Source organism: Elgaria multicarinata, chromosome 2 (assembly GCF_023053635.1).
Source record: "Elgaria multicarinata webbii isolate HBS135686 ecotype San Diego chromosome 2, rElgMul1.1.pri, whole genome shotgun sequence".
Taxonomy (NCBI): Eukaryota; Metazoa; Chordata; class Lepidosauria; order Squamata; family Anguidae; genus Elgaria; species Elgaria multicarinata.
This window is the reverse complement of record NC_086172.1, coordinates 25,211,080-25,234,247: the sequence shown is the minus strand read 5'-3', so window position 1 is coordinate 25,234,247 and position 23,168 is coordinate 25,211,080. Positions and strand designations below refer to the sequence as shown.

Here is a 23,168-nt window from a genome sequence, read left to right as displayed (position 1 = left end):
GGAAGGGGCCTACGAGGCCATCGAGTCCAACCCCCTGCTCAATGCAGGAATCTACCTTAAAGCATCCCTGACAGATGTTGTCCAGCTGCCTCTTGAAGGCCTCTAGTGTGGGAGAGCCCACCACTTCCCTGGGCAATTGGTTCTATTGTTGTACTGCTCTAACAATCAGGAAGCTTTTCCTGATGTCTAGCCAGAATCTGGCTTCTTGAGCCCATTATTCCATGTCCTGCACTCTGGGATGATCAAGGAGAGATCCTGGCATTCCTCTGTGTCACAACCTTTCAAGTATTTGAAGAGTGCTATCATGTCTCCCCTCAATCTTTTCTTCTCCAGGCTAAACATACCCAGTTCTTTCAGTCTCTCCTCATGGGGCTTTGTTTCCAGACCCCTGATCATCTTGGTTGCCCTCCTCTGAACACACTCCAGCTTGTCTGCATCCTTTTTGAAGTGTGGTGCCCAGAACTGATTGCAATACTCAAGATGAGGCCTAACCAGTGCTGAATAGAGGGGAACCAGTAGTCTGAGATCTATTAAAAATAAATCTCTATAATACAGCATTGGTGGGGGAAGTACTCTCTCCCATTTCTACTCAGAAGTAGAATTAAAACAATCACAACTGTACCCAACAGGAATATCTTCAGGCTAACACATTCCCTTTCCAATGTAAATCTGCTCTTGGCTGCTATTCTAAATCAACGTAAGTCTGGTCTTGGCCGCTGTTTTACCTCAAACCTAGAGTATACTTGTTAACAGTCTGAAGTCTCCAATGCTCCAATGTATTATTTGACAGTAAGGCTTTGCATTTTGTTCTTCAAAGTACACGTTAAAAAAAATCTCAGTACCCGTTAGAAATATGATCCCATGGCTGAAATCTAAAGAACTACTTTAGGTGCTGCTGGTGAATCTAAAGTGGGGGTGGAAACCTGTGGCACTCCAGATGTTTTGGACTACAAACCCCATCATCCCTAACTATTGGCCATGCTGGTTGGGGCTGAATGGAGTTGGGAGATTAACATTTAGAGGGACACAGGTGCCCAGTGAAATTAGATTTTTTTTGTTTCTTTGAATAGTAGGGTCTCATAGTACATATTAATCTGCATGCACTAAGGGTCAAAAGTGATTTTGACATGAGACATAGTGGACTACTGTTTTTTAAAAAAAACAAATCTAATGCACCCTTGAATTTGTGGAACTAGTTGTGCAGTCCTCTAGATCCTGGGCTAAGAAAATGTCCTGCATTTTTAAAAAGGATGTCAAATTACGTAACAAGCATGTGAAGGAAAGGAACACTTCTTAACATGTATTTCACTAGAACCAGAGCTAGACATTTACAACTGCAACCGCTTCAGCGATTTTCATTGGTAAATGCCTGACGTTTCTGGTAAAAACTAATAGAAGCTGGGAAGTTCATTATCATCATTCATTTAAAAACTTAAAATACAGCTGCACAAAATAAAACCATTTTATTAAATGATTACATAAAATGCTAGTCAACTTAATACAATAAAGCATGAATATGCTTAAACGAGCAACTTGAGGTGTTTTTTCTCCATAGTGTAGGAAAAAGGTTTTAAATACAAGCACCCTAACCCCACCCCCACCCCCAAAATAAGGAACAAGAAACTAATCTTGCTCCAAGCGATAAATACAGACATGGGATTAGATCAATAGTGTCCCCTTTCCTAAACAGAAGGGACTGAAATTCAGAGGATGCTCCCGCTGGAAGAAATGTAGGAAGTAGGCAACTTTCACTGATTCCCACCACAACCCCTATATCACATCTCACATTGCTCCAGGAGGTCCACCAACACTCCAGACCAGCTTTTTGGGGGAGGAGGGGGGAGGAATCAGCAAAAAACACCCCCTCCCTCCCCCAGGAGAATCCACGAGCAGAGTTTTGTTCATGGGGACTCTACATTTCTACAGATGTGGTACAATAGGTTGGAAGAAGGCCTAGTGGAAGAAATGTTCTCTCTCCAATTGTCCTCTCACGCATTTTCATGCTCCAACATCAGAGGTGGTTGCTTGATATCTGTAGGAATATAGCTTGTTGTCGGCACCACCACTCAACAGCAACTACAGCAGGGGCAAGAAAAATATAACGATAATGAGACTCTATTAGTTGTTTTACGAAGCTAAAGAAAGTAGATTTCTAAACAGAAAAAACAGTTCTTCCTCAAACTATGTATAAGAAAAGTAAGTACTATAACAAGCTCCCAAATAATGAAAGCACCATGATTTTGATTTTTGGCAATTCTCAGCTATGGGGGGGGGGGGGGGAAATGTAATTTCAACATTGCCCTCGATATGGCAGGAAAAATCAATTAAGTGATTTTAAGTGATAATGAAGGAGATCCTTTTTGCATTTCTACATCATTCTTTCACCTTCAAAGCTGTTACTCATGGATCAAGGACAGAACAGATTTCACAATTAAACTACTGCCTGAAAATCTCTACTCCCATGCCTCAAAAGAAATGTCATTATACATATCAAAATTTGCCAATACTTGGCCATATTCTGCTGCTTGCCCATGCCATCTCAAGCTCAATGTTGAACCTTTTGTTTCTCTAATGTTAGAATGCAGAGACTTCGTGATGCCAAAGGGCAATAAACGTTTTTGCAAAAATCATTTCCCTAAAAAACCGTTTATACCCGTCACAATTTGTACCTTTGCTATTCTGCTCTGCACAAGCAAGCAGTACATATAAAATCACTACATTTAGATTTAGTAGCAGACTATTTCATCTGGTGCAGAGTTAAACATCAGAATTTCCCTCCGTTTCCATCCTATTTCACCTATTCCTGAGAAGAAGGTTCTTACCCCAGCTTCTGTCCATTCCACACAGAAAACCTTGTCTTCATGAGCAGCCAGGTCATACAGAGGGGCCTTGCAGCTGAGGAGACAGATACTGGAGTCATTCCACTCATACCGTATGAAAATAAAACCATCCTGACTGCTAACTGGTGAAGTCAGTCAACAAGTGCTTTCTGAACAACCCCTCTCTAATTCTCTTTCCCTTGTCATCTTTTTTTTTTATATAATATTAAGTCACCAGGGACAAGTGGTCTTGCTTCTGAAATTATGCAAATCACCTATCTATTTAAGTGCTTTAATAAAAAGTAAATATTACAAAATTCATTCATCCTGTGCTGTAACGAGAAGTAAAAGGGATTGTATTGCTTTCTGCACTGATGGTACAGAATGCCTCAGATAATGTAATTTCAGGGCACATTTGCAAGGGCAATCTCCCTAGGTATTCCAAAAACCTAACAGGTCATATGAAGAATACTACCAATAGCAACAACCATCCAAGATTTAAGTTTACCTCCTTGTGTCCCAGAGTTTGACAAAGTTGTCTAAAGAACCCGAGATAAGCTGTTGTTCATGGGTGGGTGACCACTTCACTGATGTCACCCAACCAGTATGTGAGGTAAGAGAAAGTAATACCAAAGAACCATCTGAAAGAAGACAGATAAGATTCACAAGCCACAGCTGACAATGGATCACGTTCGCCATTTACAGAGTTTACAAGCATCTAACAAGGTCAAGGTCAGTGCATCCTGGATACAGAAACTAGCTGTGGCCAACATTTTTGGCTAATGTGCCAGAAATCAAGTTCAAAGCAGGAACTAGTGCCACTCCAGTACATAAGACAGTTCCCTTTCTTTGTGGTTTTGGTTCTAGTTTACCAAGGTGGGAGGTAGGTAGCATTTCAAGTAACTCTTTGCTACAGCAGATCTGCCCCCACCTTTTCATGTAGGCCACTATTGCCTGTGATACTCATGCCACAGTTAGGCCACTCATGAGATAAAACATTGGGTCTACCCTAAGTATGGCCTAAGTTGGATTTTACCCACTGGCTTTCTTTTTAAAAATCAAAATGATATTACTTAAAAACAAAGAAGCAGAGCAGTGACATAAACAGGACACCTGCGAACTAGCAGTAGGAATATCGAAAGCTGCCTTGCATCAGGTCTGACTGTTTGCCTATCTAGCTCAGTACTGTCCATTCTGACTGGAAGTGGTTCTCCAGGATCTCAGGCAGGGGCCTTTTCCATCAACTGCTACCTGACGCATCTAACTTGAGATGCCGCAGATTGGACATGGGAGCTCCTGTATGCAAAGCATGTGCTCTACCACCAAGCTATGGCGCCTGCAAACACTATCTCGGGAATTTTTCAGCTTTTCGGGTAGATGCCTTAATGCAGTTCTTCCCTGCCCAACAGGGCTTCTTATATTTACCTGGCTGTGAAAAAATTCTGGTTGGGAAGTCTTACCAGAAACTATATTTCGACGTGTTTAAGCAGAACCCAGTAAAATGCATGAAATTAAAAAGGAAACTACCAAGCAATGTGTGTGTGTGTGTGTGTGTGGCATTTGTAAAATTATCGCATGAACACATATTCACTTTCACTCACCTTTGGTCCGAGGATCCCATAACCTAATGTGCCTGTCGGTGCTTCCGGAGGCTAGACGCCGACACAGTGGTGAATAGGATATAGAGTTAAACACTTTGTTTCCGGTCTAATGTAAGAATAAAAGGAGTATTAAGTATTACGTTTTACACAAATGCTCTGTTGAACAAATAATCTGAGAATCTATGGATTTGGGATTGCAAACTCACTCACCAAAGTTGATCTGAGGCCTCCTGTTTCAACATCCCACACCTTAATTGTGTGATCCCATGAAGCACTGCATATTTCATCTGTATCTGACCAAAGGACAGAGGAGACAGATTCTGTATGGCCAGAGAAGGTTGCAATAGGAGTCTAAACAGGAAAAATAAAGATGAGGATATATGGTTATTGGAAATATTTCCTGCATTCAATTAAATCTACATGGCAGCCCCCATATTTTCTTATCCACAATATGCCAGAACGGAACTTCTGGGGCAATGCATTTTGGGAAAACTAAGACAGTGGCTGCAACTGCAACCATCAGGGCCCTGAAGTGGGCATCACCATTAGTGATGGGCCCTGGCAGCTGCCAATCATGCCAGTTGGTCATGCCAGACTTGATCCCATTTGTTCTAAGGAAATGTTACACAATTCAGCTTTATCTTACTCTTGTTAGTCCCAACTGCTCAGTTTTCTGCTTTTTCCTTGGTCTATTTGCTGCTTCCTCCATTTCCATTTCATCCTCTTCATCTGCAGGCACTGAAATCAAAATAAGATTATTTCAACCACAGTCCACACTGCCAGTCTCCCAATGCCATAAGAACTTCCCATTTCCACAGGAGCAAGTGTTTAGAATCTTGAATTCAGAAGAAATACGAAAGTCGTCTTCTACAACCTGCGTCCCTCCAGACTACATCACCCCCAATCAGTATGGCCAATGGTCAGGAATAATGAGAGATTTAGTCCACAATATCTAGAGGGACTCATGTTGGGGAAAGCTGCTTTAAAGGCAAGTTATTTCTCAGGTGGGCTTTCAAGAGGCTATCTGCACATGTAAATAGGTGGCTTTACAAATTAAATTGCAACTGACTGCAATCCATTAGTAAAGTTAACAGAAAGTTTAGTTTCCACTAAAGACTATGGACTTAATGCCCAACTAAGTCAGGTAAGTAGGTATAGGGTGCAGCATAAATGTATTTAGGTTTGTGCTGTTAGCTTGGACCAGTCGCTTAAGATTTCTGTTGCACCTCAGTAGTTTATTATGGCATAAACTTTTGTAGATGTGAAGTGCTATCCTCAGTTGGCATATTTGTTGAAGTATACTGACTTTGAGGCCAGCAGCAGCATACACTGAAAGCTGAAATGGGCAGATGCAACTAAAAATGACAACATCCAGAAACCAGTGGGATACTGGGAAAGAAGTCAGTCACTGGGTTACAGGTGGCCTGTGTGGTTCACATATTAGCTGAACCTAACCAATATTATGTCAACCAAAATATTTCTCCCAATTTACAGTATTACTATACGCAGTTAGGAATCTAGAATTTTGCACCAGTACACCACGGTTTGGACTTACTAAAATGTGTGTATTGGCATGTAGCTGTAAACTGCAGTGTTGGTGGCAGTTTTTATGTTGCAAAATGTGGTTTAGCTTCATGAAAAGAAGAGTGCTTGCATACATGCATGTGCAACAAGTGTGTCGAGTTACAGGCTGAGAGGTTGAAGGTCATAGGACAAAAATTTAAAATAGAAAGTTCAAGATTAAATCCTTATCTTACCTGCAGACCAGATCTTCAGCATTTTATCCCAGGATCCACTGCAAAACTAAAAAACAAAGTTGAACACATACTTCTCAACAAAAAAAATGTTTATATTTTTAGTTAGTGTTTGTAAAGGGTGAGCTTCACCAGGCTCGATTCAGAATGAGGTAAACTCATTAACTCAAAGGAGTTAATTTGGGCTTGATTTGATTCTATCCCAAATTAACTTGCTCAAGCTCAAATCAGATTTGAATAGACTAAGGGGAGCTCCCTACCAACAAACTTACCCTGGTGAGATTGCCACAGCAGCGGAGACCTCGGGCTTAAAGACTGGGAGATTCCAAACCTGTTTGAGGAGCATTTATTGTCCCTGGGTAGCATGAAATGTAGTTCCTAATCCTTCCTGGTGTCACTGGATTGTCATGGAACATGAGCAGGAGGGTCCAGGCCTCAAGCCTGGGGCCTCTTCTGCCATCCTCCACGCCCCACAGGTAAATTTGGGAAGGAGGATCTGGTAACATGGAGTAGCACAGAGTTGAGCTCATTAGGTATCAGGCTCAAACCTTGGAGAGCTTCTCCATAATAGGGTCAGGACGGCAAGTTCACTAATCCAACTCTTCCAATTATGGGACTTAGTGGCATCACTAAAGAATAACCATGCTTCAGCAACCAATACAACATATGACAGGAGACTATCCCTATGTAAGCTGCTTTGAGTTCCATAATGGAAGGAAGATGGAATTTAAAAATGGAGGAACTTTTTTCAATAAGCTTTGATTAACTGCCAAAGATCTACTTTTTAGTAAAACCTTAGGGCCTAATCCACACCCTGCATATAACTAGGGAAAGCGAACAGAAAGCTCTGGTGAAGTATGTTCCAGAATGCAATTCAACAAAACATACAAGATGCAAGGAACCTTACAGAAATACAATTCAACCACATCTATTATATAAAAAGAAGTGAGTTTATGAGTTGTACACAACAAATTACAGAGGAAGTCAATAATTCCAATGCAGCTACATCATATCAAACATATCAATTAATGGAACCCCAGTGTAGAAAGCACCTTTCTCAGGCCTTGGCAGCTTTAAAAAATGTTCATAAATTTTTTTGCCCAGTTTTACTTGGGGGAAAAAGGGTGGAAACAGCAGCTTTCCCCAACCTGGTGCCCTCCAGATATAAACTATAACTCCCAGCACTGTAGAACACTGGCCATGTTCGCAGGGGCTGATGGGAACTGAAGTCTAAAACACCTGGAGGGCACCAAATTGAGGAAGACTGTCACATGCTGTAGTGCTACATCTCCATTTTATCTAATGCTGTGTGACAAGAGTCAACTGCAGGGCCAACACAGGCCATCAAGATACCATGTGGTGGTGAGGTGATTTTAATATTCCACAATTGTAATAGAATTTTTTGTGCTTTACTGCAACACTTTTCTCGCCTAACTCTTAGTGAGTTGAGGTGGTGCGGAAGTCGTGTAACTTACTTTAGTTCTTGAGCCATCCACAGCAACAGATTCTATGCTCCCTGCATGTCCTTTACAGCAGTGAAGGGCCTTCACTTTGTTCTTCTCAACATTCCATTCCCACAGCAGGATGGTCTGGTCCATAGAAGCGCTAAGCAGCAGGCATGACAAACTGTCTGAAGGATACAGGCTAGGTAAGTTCACTGATTTCATATCACTTCTATACCGCCCCACAGCCAAAAGCTCTCTGGGCGGTTCACAAAAATTAAAACTCAAAATACACCGTGATAAAAGCATGACATAAAATCTTTTAATAAAGAATAATGTAAAACAATTTGAAACAGCTACAAACAACAATAAAATACCAGGACTTGATAAAACAATTGACAATAAAAAAAACACACATCATAAGCTATCAAACTCCTTGGGAGAAAGTTTTAACCTGATGCTCAAAAGATGACAATATTGATGCCAGGCGGGTCTCAGTGGGGAGAGCATTCCACAATAAAATGACTACCATCAAAAAGGCCTTTCCCTTGTTGTCACGCTCCAAATCTCCCTCAGAGGAAGCAGTCTGAGGACAGCCTACAATACTGCTCGTACTGTTCAAGGATATCTTCTCCAGCAAGGAGTCTTTTCTATACATAGAGGATTCCTTGCATGAACTGAGGGGCAGTGCTGTACTAACATCTGAACACGGCTAATGTAACCCAGCAAAGTGCATTTGGAAATTGGATCCTGAAAGCCTTGGATCCTGAAGGACCACCTGCTATAATTTCCTGTTATCATTGCTACTGGGGTCTGTATCGTTTTTTCACCAGTGTAAATCTCAGCCTTTTCTCTTGGTTTGGTTCTTTTATATGAATTCTCTCCTTCTGAGTTTGTAAGAGTTTAGGCTGTCATGTAGACACCTTGTAATGGCCTTTGTGCCACAGACAAATAAAAATAATTTGATTCAACATCAGAATATAAGAAGAGCCATGTTGGATCAGATTAAGGGTCCATCTAGTCCAGCATTCTGTTCACACAGCTGCCGAAGGCAAACGCAAAAGCAGGACATGAGTGCAACAGCAGCAGCATCCTGGCCACATTCCCCAGCAACTGGTGTACATAGGCATACTTCCTTTGATACTTGAGCTCGCATATAGCCAACAGAACTAGTAGCCATTAATAGCCTAACCCACCTTGAGTTACATGAAATGGTCAAAACTGCAAAGAAGGGATTTCAAAGAGGATTAAAGGACTAGGTTTGTTTAATAACCTTTCAGAAAGGTCTTCAAGTTCATGCAATGCAAAAAACAACCACAGAGTCTTTTACTACCTTAAAGCAGGGGTGCAGGAGCTCAGGTTCAGGGGCCAAATCCGGTCTACATGTATCCCAATCTAGCCCTCTGCAGTCCCCCAAATGGACATACGCCCCTTTCCCCAACCACCAATTATTTCCTGACCTTTGCGCATTTTCCTCTTCATTCTAAAAGACTGAAATGCCTCTCCGAAAGCGTCACTGCTGACAGGAAGAGCTTTTAGCTAAAATATGCTGGGTTTTTAAAAAATATGTAACCTCTTCTACCTGCAGCCCCACCCACCACTAGAACGCAAAGCCCCTCAAGAGCTTCTCTGAAACAGAATTTGACCCTCAGGTGGAAAAAGTCTTAAAGACTAAGACATTTATTGAAGACTAATAATATATTTGCTCATCTGTCAAACGCTATAAGACTGTTTGTTCGGGTTGTACTTCATTGAACAATTCAGGCCAGCAAGCTTTCTGGAGAATCAGTTTAGCCTGGGACCCAAACAGAAATCTACTTACCTTTTTTGACCCAGGCCACATCTTTCACCACATCGACATGCCCAGCAAGCGTCATTATGGGTTTGCCTTCCACTGACCAGATCCGAGACGTCTGATCATAGGAGCCAGTCAAGATCCTATGGAATTCAGAAGCAGAAAACCTCTTGGTGGCTGCCCACACAGGACTCCATAAGAGAGCTTTCCCAATAGGACTATAAGCTGAGCATTTGAAACACTGTGCAAATCATATTTTTGAGAAGGGAGTGGCCTGTCACAGGGATGGATCAGGTCCCCCCCCCCCCGCCGCCTTTGAGAGGAGCATCCCCAAGGGGAGTTCTGCTCAAAATGCTACCACTGGCGGGAAGAAGGGGGGGGAGCCATTTTTGCCGATTCCCCCCTCCCCCTGCTGTCCATAGCACCACCTCTCCCACTGTTCCACAGGGACTCCTAACACTCCGGTGCTATTTTTCAGGGAACTACCGGGGGAATCGGTGAAGATTACCTCTTCCCCCATTCGGCCAGCAGAAAAGCGCCACTGGATCAAAAGACTCCGGCTACAGGAAGCTTTTGCTGGACCCAACTGATTACTGCTAATGAAGACAACTCAGTTGCTAATTGGGTCAAGTTGCTAATTAAGACAACCTGACCCAGCAAGACAACTTGATTATAAGTACTGCATATAGTTTAAAACGGATGCATCTAAACAGTAACGCAGCCATCCGCTCTCGGGTGAACACCATCTTTAAGGTCCTTTTTACTAGATTCATACATCTACTGTCATTTGGGGAAATTCAGAGTTTGTGATGTTGCAGAAAAATTAAACAAGGCTAAAAACTAGCCCATACACAGGTAAAAACTAGGTGCCAGACCCCTCCGCATTCTCTTATCTAACTACTCGAGCTTCAAAGAGTGAGATATTATAGGAGCGACTTCGGAAGGAAATGAGTGGAGCATGTTACTTCCTTAGAATTTAGGGACTCTTTATTTAAGAGATTTATATGCCACCTTTCAAAATACCATGGGCTGGATCCAGATTTAGGCACATGCATCTGGGCTGATGGAAGTAGACTTCCCCACCCACAGATACCCACAGCAGCCCCTCCAGCACCTTGAAAATGCTGCACAGAGGGTTAGGGGGTGGCTGTTGAATGGGGTGAGCTATAGTGAGGGGCAGAGGGGGGTTCCTAGAAAATCAGTCAGAGGCTCCTTCCTTGAGTGGAGCCCTTCCATCCGCAGAAGGCAAATTCTGGATCCAACCCTGTATTTGCTCAAACAGAATACAAACTAATAATATCAGTTTAAATGCATCTTAAAACAACAACAAACAGAAAAAAACAATAAAATCATATTCCATTTCATTTTAGCCAGCGATCTAAATAAGAGCAACAAACTTAGCCTAACCTCTCAACCGAAAGCAGTCTGAAAGAAAACTGGGAGGGAGCTCATCATAATTTAGGCTGGTCCTAAATTAAAGGCCAAAGTTTCTAGTATTCCTTCCTCATTTTCAAGGCCTCGGCCTTCATGTCTTCCACAGCAGCTTTAGATTGGAAAACCTCCTCTCCCTGTTTATACATACTATTCAATTTCTCCGGCACATATGCACACGCAAAATGAAGTCAACGCAAGCAGAAGCTGTCGCTTGTTTGGTTTGTCAGGATAGAACAAATCCCCAAAGAATCAGATCTGGTCTGCTTGAAACTTTGATTTGAGGAAGGAGGAAAGACCACAGGGGAGCTCAGACGGCCTTAGAGTTTCTTGCTTGCCCATGTTTTAGCATAGCCAAGAAATTTTTCTTACTTTAAAATGGATTCAAATCTTGTTTGCAGAGGGGTCATGACAACATTAATAATTCTGATTAAAATGAATATTGTTGGAATGAATTCTGTATTGATATATTTAAAAGAGAGAGGGGCAAAGGGGGGGATAAACTGATACTAGGTCTTCAGCATGGGAAATCTGGCAAAAAGGAAAGCAACCGTATAGATAGACAGTAAGTTACACAAAAAAGGGGGAAAGTTGTAACAATTTAATAGGTATCTCTAACCATTCTTCTGCAGCTTCAATAGAACTGATCCAGTCATCATGTAGCATACATTCTTCAGGCTGAGGTGCTGTGTACTTCTCAACATACTCGATTTCTACTACGTCTTCCTATGTGTGCAATAAATAAATAAATAAATAAAAATAGTCAGCCGCTGTGAAATATAAAATAAACATTTCCTCTGTAGCAGAATAACCTTGATTCATTTCTGCAAGACTAGCACGGAATGATTAAGGCTACACTTGTATATACTTACCTGGGAATACGTTCCATTGAACTTAATGGTTTGTATGCAATGGCAGTAAATCCTTAATTGTTTAACCCAGGAATTGTTGAGATGAGCACAGTATGTGGGCTGCACACTTGTTGTTTCCACTCCTGGGTTGTTTTGTGATGTGCAAACCTGAAACACTGGGTTGTTTCTGGGTTAAACAACCCAAAGTTAATCCAACATTTTCCCATGGTTGTTGTTGTTGAGTTAATTCTGGGTTCTTAAAGTCATAAACAACCCAGACTTTCTGGGTTTGCTCGTTCCTGGGTTGCTCATTAAAAGTGGAAACAACGAATGCCTGGCTTGTGCACTCTGATTGTCCCTGCAATTCCTTGGTTAAATGACTCAGGAATGGCCAATGTGTGACAACCAAGTAAATAGGGGTTACTTCCTAGTAGGTGTATGGGATTGCACTGTAACTGAACAAGCCCGTGCCCACACTCTACTGAGCTATGTTGGCAATCCTGAATGGAGTACGTTCCACTGTGGAAATTGTTGGTTTTTTTAAAAGAGATTCAAAACAGCCCTGTAAACCCCCTACTAGGCAAGAACATGGGTAAGGCAAGACCAGGGAAACAGCAGCCTGTTCTTCAAAAACTCCAAGACAGACCTGCTTGATTTCTTCTTCTTTTTTTTATGGATTTATGGTTTTTATGATTTGTGCACTGCTTTGAGCTCAGGGGAAATGACTTCTAAAAGCTAAAACTAAAATAGTAACAGCCCAGTACTCAAATTGTGAGGAGTTGGAAGGCTGATCCAGTAAAATAAAGGAGAACCTTGTCACCAATATAAGATAATGGTTGGTATCCTACAGTTCCTTCTGTGACGTTTAATCATAAGCAAGAGTCTACACTCCACAATATATATATTTAAAGATAAGAACTAGAGTACATGCTTGCTGATGTAAAGAAAAAGGGTTAGGCTACAATCTTAGTCCTGCTTGTCAGGAAGCAAGTCCCACCGAACTTAGTGGGGCTTACTTCCAAGTAGCCTTGTTAAGGATTCAGCTGAAAGTGAATGCCGCCCCACTACTTTAAATATTAGAAACACTACCCTAAAAAAAATAACTGTGGGAAAAATCCCTTACCCAAATGACTTACCGTTGAGATATTTTCCATTTCCATGTGTTTGACCAGAGACATACGCAAGAACTGTCCCTTGACAAGGAAGTCAAATTCCACATATTTGTGGCCCTCTAGAGACAAAAGAGAGGTTGCATAGCTTAAATTATAGAATCAGAAGTGGCAATTTACATTTGAGCAGACTTGGAGGAGAATATGTCTGAAATGCAGACTCTCTTTAGTTACTGTACAAACATATAATACCCTTTATACTATTGAACTTTAACAGAGGACTAAACTTCATCGAGAAACAGAAAAAGCGCCAGAGAAAAAACAGTCCTCAAGTTTTTATTAGCAGATAAGATTCATGTTGCTGTCCAAATCAGGGGTAGGCAACCTGATACCCTCCAGATGTTTGGACTACAACTCCCACATGACCATTGCTGGCCTCATGGGGATTGTTGTAAAAACATCTGGAAGGTACCTGAATTCCTACCCCAAACCATCAGTAATATCATTAACACAGGTCACATATTCAGCAAGCTGGACTCACCACATCTTTCTTTCTTTCACCTGTATAATTCTTTTGACCCCTTCACACAATACAATTTCTTTGGGCAAACAGTCATATGGATAAACTTAAGTCCAGGCCAATTATCATGAAGGCTGGAAATGATTTGCTGTATTATGGCAGATGAAAAATAATTACAGATGTTCTGCTGGCCTTACTATAAGTTGGTCAAAGAATAGATTGACCAGGTTTCCATGACCACCGCCATGGTGGGTTGTGGCAGGTTGTGCCAGCCAGCCTTTTGAATATTCAAGCTATGGTGGGTGGTCACCATGGCTTACTGTGTCATGCAAACTCAGCAAGAGTGGTTTATGCAAGGGTTAAACAACCCTCACATAACCCTAAAACAGCCCATGCTTATTTTGATCATGTGAACCGGCCCATAATGTGAACTGGCCCCAGGACCACAACAGGAACAGAATCAGCCACTAAAGCTTGCTTCCCTTTGAGGCAGATACACTTTTAATCACAATAGCAGTAATGAGAGCCATTGTGATGAAATGAATAGGCCTAGATTTGGAATGGGAGACCTGGCCTCAGATCACTGCTCATGGAGATCACTGGGTGGCCTTGGTCAAGTCACTATCTCTCACTCATATTTCACAAAGTTGTTGTAAGGATAACATCATACACCAGCCTTCTCCAAACTAGTGTCCTCCAGATATGTTGAACTACAACACCTCCAGCCAGTATGGGTGAAATGCTACTACATACACTGTCCTGAGCTTGTAGAATGAAGCATGGGGTAAAGTTGTGATCAACTTTTTTTAAAAAAAAATATCTTCAATGATCCAGCACACATATCATCCACTCCAATCTGCTTAACTAAATAAGGCACAAAAGTGAATTTATACCAGATATGCTGACAAGTCTATAGTCTCAAGTATTTAATAATCAAAGTTAGTTAAATTTGTGCAACTGCAAATCAACAGTGATTAGTGTTATGTATTGGGTGACTGCTTCTGTAGACTCGTAAGAGAACAAACAAAATTAATGATAACAGGAAGGGACAGAGCTTCCCCAAACACAGACATACCATTTTTAGTTTCCAGCAATTTGTTGATAACATTACTAAGGTCAGCAACTTCAGAAGCAGCTGGGATAGAGAAAGGAACATCGTCTACTATGTATCTATGGAGAGAAAATGAACACATATTTAGGAACAGATGAAATCTCATATCTTTCAGCACAGTCATAGAAGTGAGCAGATCTATTCAATTAAGCAGGTACTAACCAGCATTAATGTAATATGTCATATGTAAATGTTTTCAATAAAAATGTCATCAATGTCTAACCATTAAAGATTTCAAAAGACTGTTGATACATCTAACTTTTTATATTGTAAATGTTTGATGTTACAATGGGAGCAAGTTTCAAATGTTCATCTATATCCAATATGTGAACCTCCCAGAGAGCTACAAATGCAATAAATAATAATAATAATTGTTGACACAAGAATCACCAAACAATTTTTTTTCTCAACCTCAAATTTCTATGCATACAGTGCCAACCTAACTCACTGGCTTGCCTGATAGTTACAGAAAAACCAGAAGATCAAGTAACGGACAACAGACAACATCATCTATCAGACAACTCAAGAGTATCAAATAACGTACAAGACTTATATACCTAACTAACAGCATAATCCTCTCATGTTCACTGTGTTCAATGGCACTTGGTTCCAAGTAAATTTATATAGGATTGCAAGCTAAGACGACAATTCTATGTACACTTATCACAAAGTAAGGCCCACTGAATATAGTGGGACATACTGCTGAGCAAACATGCATAGGACTGGGCTACATATAGTACAAAATGTTCCAACAATTGTGCAGTTTTTTATTGTACACCTATACATTTGTAGAGGAGAAAATCAAGTTTGTACACATCCTACGTACAAAAGGGTAACTATTTTCTCAATCCGGCATGCACTATGTACAGGTCCATCTCATATCCTGCCTGCCTTCACTTGGTTTAGTCAAAAAACAAATCTACATTATATCCTATATGCCATGGGAACCTCTCTGTGTGGATTGATTTCAATGAATGTAGGCAGACTTACTTCTATGTAGGATTCTGGTCACTATCTAAGCCAAAGAGCAAATAACAGCACAATCCTATGCATGTTTAGACAGAAAAAAGGTCCTACAACTCCCAGCATGCCACAGGCAGCCATCCTGGGAGTTGTAGGGCTTTTTTTTTCTGTCTAAACATGCAAAGGATTATGTCCTAAAACAATCAAGGGGTGGAACAATTCCCCTATGAGGAAAGGTTACAATGTCAAAGACTATTTATGCCACACTGTGCATAGTTAAACTATGGCCACAAATTTGGATGGGTTTAAAGGGGGGGGGGAGTTAGCATTTCCCTCCAGGAATTTGTCTATCAATAGCTACTAGTCCTGATGACTATATGCCACCTCCAGTATCAGAAGCAGTGTACACCAGCGGCTGGGGAACATGGATGGGAGGGCACTGTTTCACTCATGTCCTGCTTGTGGGTTTTCCACAGGCAGCTGGTTGGCCACTGTGTGAACAGAATGCTGGACAAGATGGATTTATTTATTTATTTATTACATTTTTGTACCACCCAATAGCTGAAGCTCTCTGGGCGGTTCACAAAAATTAAAACCATAATAAAACAACCAACAGTCTAAAAACACAAATACAAAATATAGTATAAAAAGCATGGATCCTGGACTACATGGAACCATGGCTGTTCTTATGATCGTAAGTAATGTTCATAAGCTATTTACAAGCACCAATTCCCCAGCTGACTTAAATCTCCCTTTGCAGTCATTGTATATATTGTTCCCCACAAGATGGTCTTTCTGCTTACACCATCCAAATTAAACCTGGTACCACCATTATTATCCCAGCCAGGATAATCTTAACAGCTTTAAGAAAACCAACAGAGCCCTGTGACACGTGGTATAAAGTCTTGTGGCCTAGAGCCCACTGTGTCATATGGACTGTTACCATCATTTGGCCAAGATACAAAGTAAAAAGAACAAGATTAGAAAACATTAAGACCCAAAGGCCATACAATGGAAGAGGCAGCTTTGCAAAGACCAGATGCATTCAGGATAAGAACAGCGACCCATTCACAGCAGTAGCGCTTGAGGATTATGTTAGCCAACTATAACTGATAACTGTGGTGTGAAAGAAACTCCAGATTCGAATTAATGCCGAATTCAGCAGAATTTCACCCTCTCCCAGTAAGCGGCTCCTAAAAAGTTAAACACAGCTCCAGCTCCAGTTCCAGCCATTGCCGTCCACCTCCCTGTCATACCCGTCCCTACTCACTTAGTATCATCGGTGAAGAAGCGTGCCTGAAGCTGCGCCATGGCAAGGGTCCGGACTGATCCCGTATGTTAGAAAGCCGGCGCCGGAAAAGCCTCTCCAAAATCGGCACCGCCGGACCCACGTGGCTGAGAGTCACCTTCATCCTGTTTCCGTAAGGCCGATGGACAGTTCAGCGAGTGATTAGTAAGGTCTGCTCTTAAAGGTAAAGAACCAACTTTTGTTTTTCTTTTCACTGTCATTCATACCCACGAGGTTGAACTGGGGATTCCTGGTTATGCCTGGTTGTACCCTGCGCGAATAATCGATTGCACTGCTTTCCCTGCACCGAAAAAACGGTTTTTCTTGTTATACCTCTTTCCGAGGAAGTGCGCTCTAACGCAGGCAAGCTAACGCCGCAATAACTCTCAGGTCTCTGATCTACACTACTGCTTTAAAGTGCTTTAAAGTACTTTATAACAGTTTTGACAACTGTTGGGGCCCAGGACACACTGCATATACAGTTGTCAAAACTGTTATAAAGTGCTTTAAAGCTAGATTATGTATGCTCGTTAGGAAGTATTCGCCCGCTCTCTCGTAATGTATGGTCTTCATAGGGAAATTATTGGAGAGGAATTGTTAGGACTCCTGTTGGATAGACATGTACAACTCTTAGAACATCATCCTACGCATTTTCTCTCCGAGAAAGTCCTATTAAGATCAATATGTTGGGGCTCCCTCTCTGGTAAGTGCCTTAGGCACACCTTACTTAAGCCTCATAAACACGATGGGATCGAATAAAACCTGTGTTGTGAATAGACTTAGAAATGTAACCGGCAGGACAGCTGCTTTTGCAGTTTCCATGATGCTGTGATCTTAAAATTCCTACAGACACTCCATAAAGCTGGATCCTGTTGCGGTAAAGGCTGCATCTCATGCATTTCCAGAATGATTCCTATCGTCTCTCACCCCCACGTCCCGTCGCTGCTGGCCACCGCGTGGACACAATGCTGGACGAGACGGGCCCAGATTGTGAATCTGCCAGAAAGTTCCTTGCTCTAAATGTTTGCATATGTGTACGGGATTGGCCTGCAGACGTTGGGGGACCTTGAACAACCCAGTCCCCAGGCTGCTGCTTCCAGCATCCAGCCACAACTGCTTCTTCCTTTTTTCATTTCAGAAAAACGGCTTCTCATGGGGGGGGGGGGGGGCTGCTTGCGCAGGCTGCTTTCCAGAGCCGTTTTTGCCACTGGGCACATGCAAGGCCCAGCGTGCAAGAGGCAGCAGTGTTACAGGCGAGTTACGCCAGCGTAGTAAGCGGGAGAGAGGCATCTTCTCAAAGCAAATCTTCTCAATGGGGAAGGCCTGGAGAAGAGTGAGGGGAGACATGAGAGCACTCTTCAAATACTTAAAAGGTTGTCACACAGAGGAGGGCCAGGATCTCTTCTCGATCCTCCCAGAGTGCAGGACATGAAATAACAGGCTCAAGTTAAAGGAAGTCAGATTCCGGCTGGATATCAGGAAAAACTTCCTGACTGTTAGAGCAGTACGACAATGGAACCAGTTACCTAGGGAGGTCGTGGGCTCTCCCACACTGGAGGCATTCAAGAGGCAGCTGGACAGCCATCTGTCAGGGATGCTTTAAGGTAGATTTCTGCACTGAGCAGGGGGTTGGACTTGATGGCCTTGTAGGCCCCTTCCAACTCTGCTATTCTATGATTCTATGAGACAGAATGTATTTTTATTATGGAATGCGTTTACTGCGTTAGCATTTTCATATAGAATATAAATTCCAAGCCTCTGCAGTTAGCCATACACCCCAAACCCATTTCTAACTTGCGTAGGTTCGAGTTCTATGCATGTTTACCAGAAGTAAGGCCGACTGCGTTCAATGGAGGTCGCTCCTAGGAAATGTGATTAGGATCGAAGCCCTAATTGGATATCCTGTCTCCTTCAGCGCCAAATATTTGCTACGTTCATTTACCCGAGCTTTACGGAGCGCGGTATTTGCTGGTGAGATTCCTCACCAGTCTTCGCACGGCGGATTTAAATTACACTTCCCAGAATGCCTATCGCGACCACATCATACTTTCAGCCGGCGACTCCAACGCCTGCTTTCATGCCCCACCCCTATCCGGGACCAAAAGCAGATGAATAAATCTGACGAATCTTTCGGTTCTCGATTGCAGTTGATAGAACCTTCCATGTGCGGAGCAAGAAAGGGGAGATCAACTTTTCGTCTTTTTTATCCCAGTGGTCCTAATTTGATTGTTTGACTGCAACCTTCTCCCACATTCCATTTTAAAACTGTCACTAAATGCAAACTCCATGGCTTCAACATCAGTCACTTTTTTCCTCCCAGTTTTTGCTTTGTCTACTCTCTAGCGGCCTTATGAGTTCTGCAGAACACGAAAGCTTGCATACTATTTTGTGACCTTGAGTTGGCCCAATGAAGGATTTTGGATTTCCCCCCCCCCTTTTATGGCTGGCATGGCTACCTTTGCTTTTTTGGGAAATCAATATAAAATCTAGAGCTACTGAATTTCTGTCTGTTACATAATCTTTTAAACTCATGGGCTACTTCAAGTTCAACACTGTATCCGGTCTCGAAACGTATTCTAATAAAGTTTATTACTCTCGTTTAATACCTCCCCTGCAGTCTGTTCAGATACAGCTTTCAAGTTTGCACCAACGGCGCAATTCCTACGCCTGTTTAGATTGAAAAAGAGTCCTACAACTCCCAGAACTCCCCATGGATGGGTGGGAAATTCTGGGTACCATATGATTCCCCCCCCCAGTCTAAACATGCATCGGATTGCACACTAAATCTCTTAAATATGAACAATCCCCGTCACATTTTCTAACCAAGAATACAAGTCCTCTTCCCCCCCCTTGCTGTTCCTTCTAATTGCACAATTTCTCTTGTTTCTTATCTTTCTGGAAAATAATATAAAATTTGAAAAGGGAGTGAAAATTCTGCTAATTGGATAGGGACTCAAAAGTGACAGGAACATTAGCTTTTAATGTCTTCTTGCTTCCCACACCACCAACAATCAGGTATCCTTTTCTTTTCTTGTAACCCCCACCACCACCACCACCACCAAACCGCCGCAGAGTTCTGTTCTAACTGCCAATAAATACATCAAGAAACTTCGTGGGGGGGGTGAGAGATAAAGGGCTTACTCATTTCAAATCTGCACCGAAAGAAAGGTTATAATCCTGCTTGCCTGCTTTACTTGAGTTTCTACTTTAATGTTTTTGCCCCGCACACGAACAATTGTACTCGGAACCGGAGAAGTGTACGAAGCTCTCTATTATTATTATTATTATTATTATTATTATTATTATTATTATTATTATTATTATTATTATTATTATTATAGTAGGGCGGGCATTTCAGCACTTCCGGGGAGTACGGTGTCCCGTTGGCACCCTCCTGAAAAGCCCTTCGCGTTCTCTAGGAGCCGCGCCTGCGCTGTACAGGTGCCCGCGCGGTCTCCCGGGTGGTGCCTGCCAGATCCAAGACGAGGTTGAGTAGACTCGTTCTGAATTTCCTCCTCCCCCTCGCGCTCCCTTTGACTTCCCCTGGCAAGGCTCGGGCGCGCGGCTGCTGGAGTGATGCGGCTGGGCTGCCCTTCCCCCTCGGGGAGGGCCGTCTTTGCCAGACCTCCCCGAGTAGGGGGACGGGGCGGGACGGGACGGGGCTGGGGAGGAGGCTCCCTCCTGGCGGGGTGAACGCCCAGGTTGGGCGCGGGACGGGGGTGGGGGCAGGAGGAAGGAGGAAAGGAGCCTGGCCGGGGATGCTGTGAAAGCGCGCCCTGGTGTGTGTGAGGGGCGAGCAGTGTGGCGCCCCCCATTAAGGGGAGGGGGCGTGTGGACAAAAGCGCGACGTGAGGGAGAAGACGCCACTCATTCTCCTCAGAAGCCTTTTAAAGCAGCGAGAGTAGTCAGGGATGTTTTGGGTGTTGTCTTTTTAACGACCCAGGTTGCCTTTCTCATGCCTTCCAATAGCGCAAAGAGAGCAACATAGGTGCAGTTAATTACAAACTAAGAAATAGGTGCAGTTAATTACAAACTAAGAAATAGGTGCAGTTAATTACAAACTAACTGACCCAGTTGCTACTTAGGGTTGTATCCATCCTTATTCTAGTGCAGCCTTCCCTAACCTGGTGCCCTCCAGATGTTTTGGACAACAACTCCTGACATTCCTGACCATTGGCTGTGCTGGCTGGAGCCAGTGGAAGTTGTCACAACATCTGGAGGGCACCAGGCAGGGGATGGCTAGTCTAACATGTCCCACTCATTTTGATGGGTCAACTTTAAGTATGGCCAATATTGGATACCACTTTTGTCCAAATATGCTTCAGTGCAACCTGGGATCTTTTGCATGTGAGTGGCACGATCTAGCATAGGGTGCAATCCTATGACTGTTTAGACAGGAAAAAAAGGCCTACAAAAGGTTGTAGGTCTTTTTTCTGTATAAACATTCATAGAATTAGGCTGAAGACCCATGGGTGTTTTGCTGTAAATAAGCCCCATTGAGCACGGTGGGAATTACATTTGAGTTCACATGTAAAGGATTTTACTTTTTGAACTAATATGCAAAGTGTTTCCTGGATCACCCATCTTAGGTCTGTCACATGTCTTTTATTTTGACATTTAAGCCATGGAAGCAGTCTGTGAAAAGACAGTGTGTGAGAGAGAGACAGAGAGAGAGAGAGGTGGAGAGACACTAATAAAGATCCTAATAAAGCTACTGCTTTACACTACTGCTGCTGTTTGGCTTTGTTTCTAAATAGGCAAACACAGCTCATTGTGTTAGCACGCAAGCAAATGTGCATGCATATGTATATCTAGATATATTTGTCACAGCTAAGGAGCAAGCCTAGTGGTTTAAATGGAAAGTGCCCATGTGTTCTTCTAAATGCACATTTGTCTATGGTCTGGTACTCCATTTTAATTTTTTTCTTAAATGCAGTTGATGTTTTAAAATAGTACATTACTGTCAACTTCTCAGAACACTAATATTTTGTGGCATAAATAGCAAAGTACTACTCCGTACCAGGTGTTGGTTTCAGTATTTGATATGCTGTGTTATACAAAGGTGAGGAATACACCACTGTAGATACTTAGTATTACTTGGTGCCAACTGAATAGGTGCAATGGGAGGCTATGGGATATATCTGTGAAAAGACATAACGATTGTGAGGAAGGAATTGTACCTGTATAAGTCATAGCTGAAACACATTTGCAACATTCTGAATTTCTAAAATGAAAAGTGCCTGGCTTCCCCTCACCCCCAAATTCTTGTCCCAAATCCCAAGTATCTTGATATAGAGAGGTGTACAGGGACTCAAGCATCCCCCCCCCAATTTCACATTTGTGGGGTGGGGGCAGTGAGCCTTGCTGATGAGACTTGTTCAGAATTGCTATTCACTACTTCATATGTCCCAGGTATGGTATTGAAAACAACTTCCATAGCTTAAATTAAGCTGTATGAACAATATATGTAGTAAGTCTCCAAACACAGTTTTGTAATCTTTGCTTCTTCGAGTTGCATTGTCATGGTTTGATTAGTCTTTCTCTTGTTTTGTTTTTTGACATAGAATAGGTTAGAAGACATGACATCTAGGCAAGCTTGAGCCTCAGCATATCTGTTCAGAATGTTCGAAAGGAATGATATGACTGAACAGTTAAGGATTAATCATAAATGCATTTATTTGGAAAGAAATGTCTTTGACAAAGCTTTAGCTTAAAAGAGCAGTGATAGAGGCTTGCAAAATACATCCAGGATTGTTCCTGTGCAACATTTTTTGAGGACTGCACTATAACCCAGAACTTATAAGTAGAACAATGCAAAAATTAAAGTGACATTCTCTGCGTGTCCATAACTAAAAATTATAGTAGTATTGGGAACTGTAGTGCTGATAATTTCTCTTCAAGATGAGAGAGACAAGTGAAGTTCTAACATTCTCTTACATTTTTTCCCTTTTAATCCATTTCAGTTCTAGTCTGCAAACATGTATCCTGTCTACATTTCCCCATGGATATGTTGCTGGATAGAGATTTCAGGCTTAATTTTGATAATACTGTAGAGCTCTGCAATATATTAAATAGATCTTGCACATTTACTAATTTATTTATTTATTGCATTTCTGTATTGCCCAATAGTCGAAGCTCTATGGGTGGTTTACAAGCTATGTGAAATATCTTTTTAAAGGGATAAAGTAGCTTGTGTACATATTTCTGCATTTTCTTGATTTGGTTAAGCTGCAATCTTACAACCAGTTATCTGGGAGTAAACCCTATTGAAGTCAATGAGACATTTGAGTAATCATGTATGCAATTCCACTGTCAATTTGTTTTGTATAACAGAACCCCATTTGCTTTTTATTCAATATTTTAGTTAGTATTAGCATATAATTTTCAATAACCTGGTAGATGCCAAGCCACTGTTTGTGATCTTTACCTACATTTTCTACACAAGAATATTATAAAGCTCTTTGGCCATAAATTTATTTATTAT

The 23,168-nt window shown here is 42.0% G+C and overlaps 2 protein-coding genes across 3 annotated transcripts in view; one reads left to right on the top strand and one right to left on the bottom strand.

The window, feature by feature from the left end:
* Positions 1–1,624: 1,624 nt before the first annotated feature.
* On the bottom strand, positions 1,625–16,765 carry WDR12 (WD repeat domain 12). Its single transcript, XM_063118565.1, has 13 exons — positions 16,667–16,765; positions 14,398–14,492; positions 12,830–12,924; positions 11,462–11,568; positions 9,439–9,554; positions 7,650–7,804; positions 6,178–6,223; positions 5,067–5,158; positions 4,631–4,771; positions 4,421–4,526; positions 3,328–3,460; positions 2,823–2,895; positions 1,625–2,076 (listed from the first exon to the last, which is right to left on the bottom strand). The coding sequence occupies exons 1-13, from the start codon at positions 16,705–16,707 to the stop codon at positions 1,999–2,001; spliced, it is 1,278 nt and encodes a 425-aa protein (XP_062974635.1). The 5' UTR covers positions 16,708–16,765; the 3' UTR covers positions 1,625–1,998.
* A 3,354-nt stretch (positions 16,766–20,119) lies between these two features.
* The window catches only part of CARF (calcium responsive transcription factor), a 29,205-nt gene continuing 26,156 nt past the window's right edge, over positions 20,120–23,168 (top strand). Inside the window, exon 1 of one of the 2 annotated variants that reach the window (XM_063116159.1) lies at positions 20,120–20,171. The gene's annotated coding sequence lies outside the window, so the exon portion shown is untranslated. Of the gene's footprint in view, positions 20,172–21,648; positions 22,097–23,168 lie in introns of those variants that run through there. The other variant, XM_063116158.1, reaches the window with a different exon arrangement.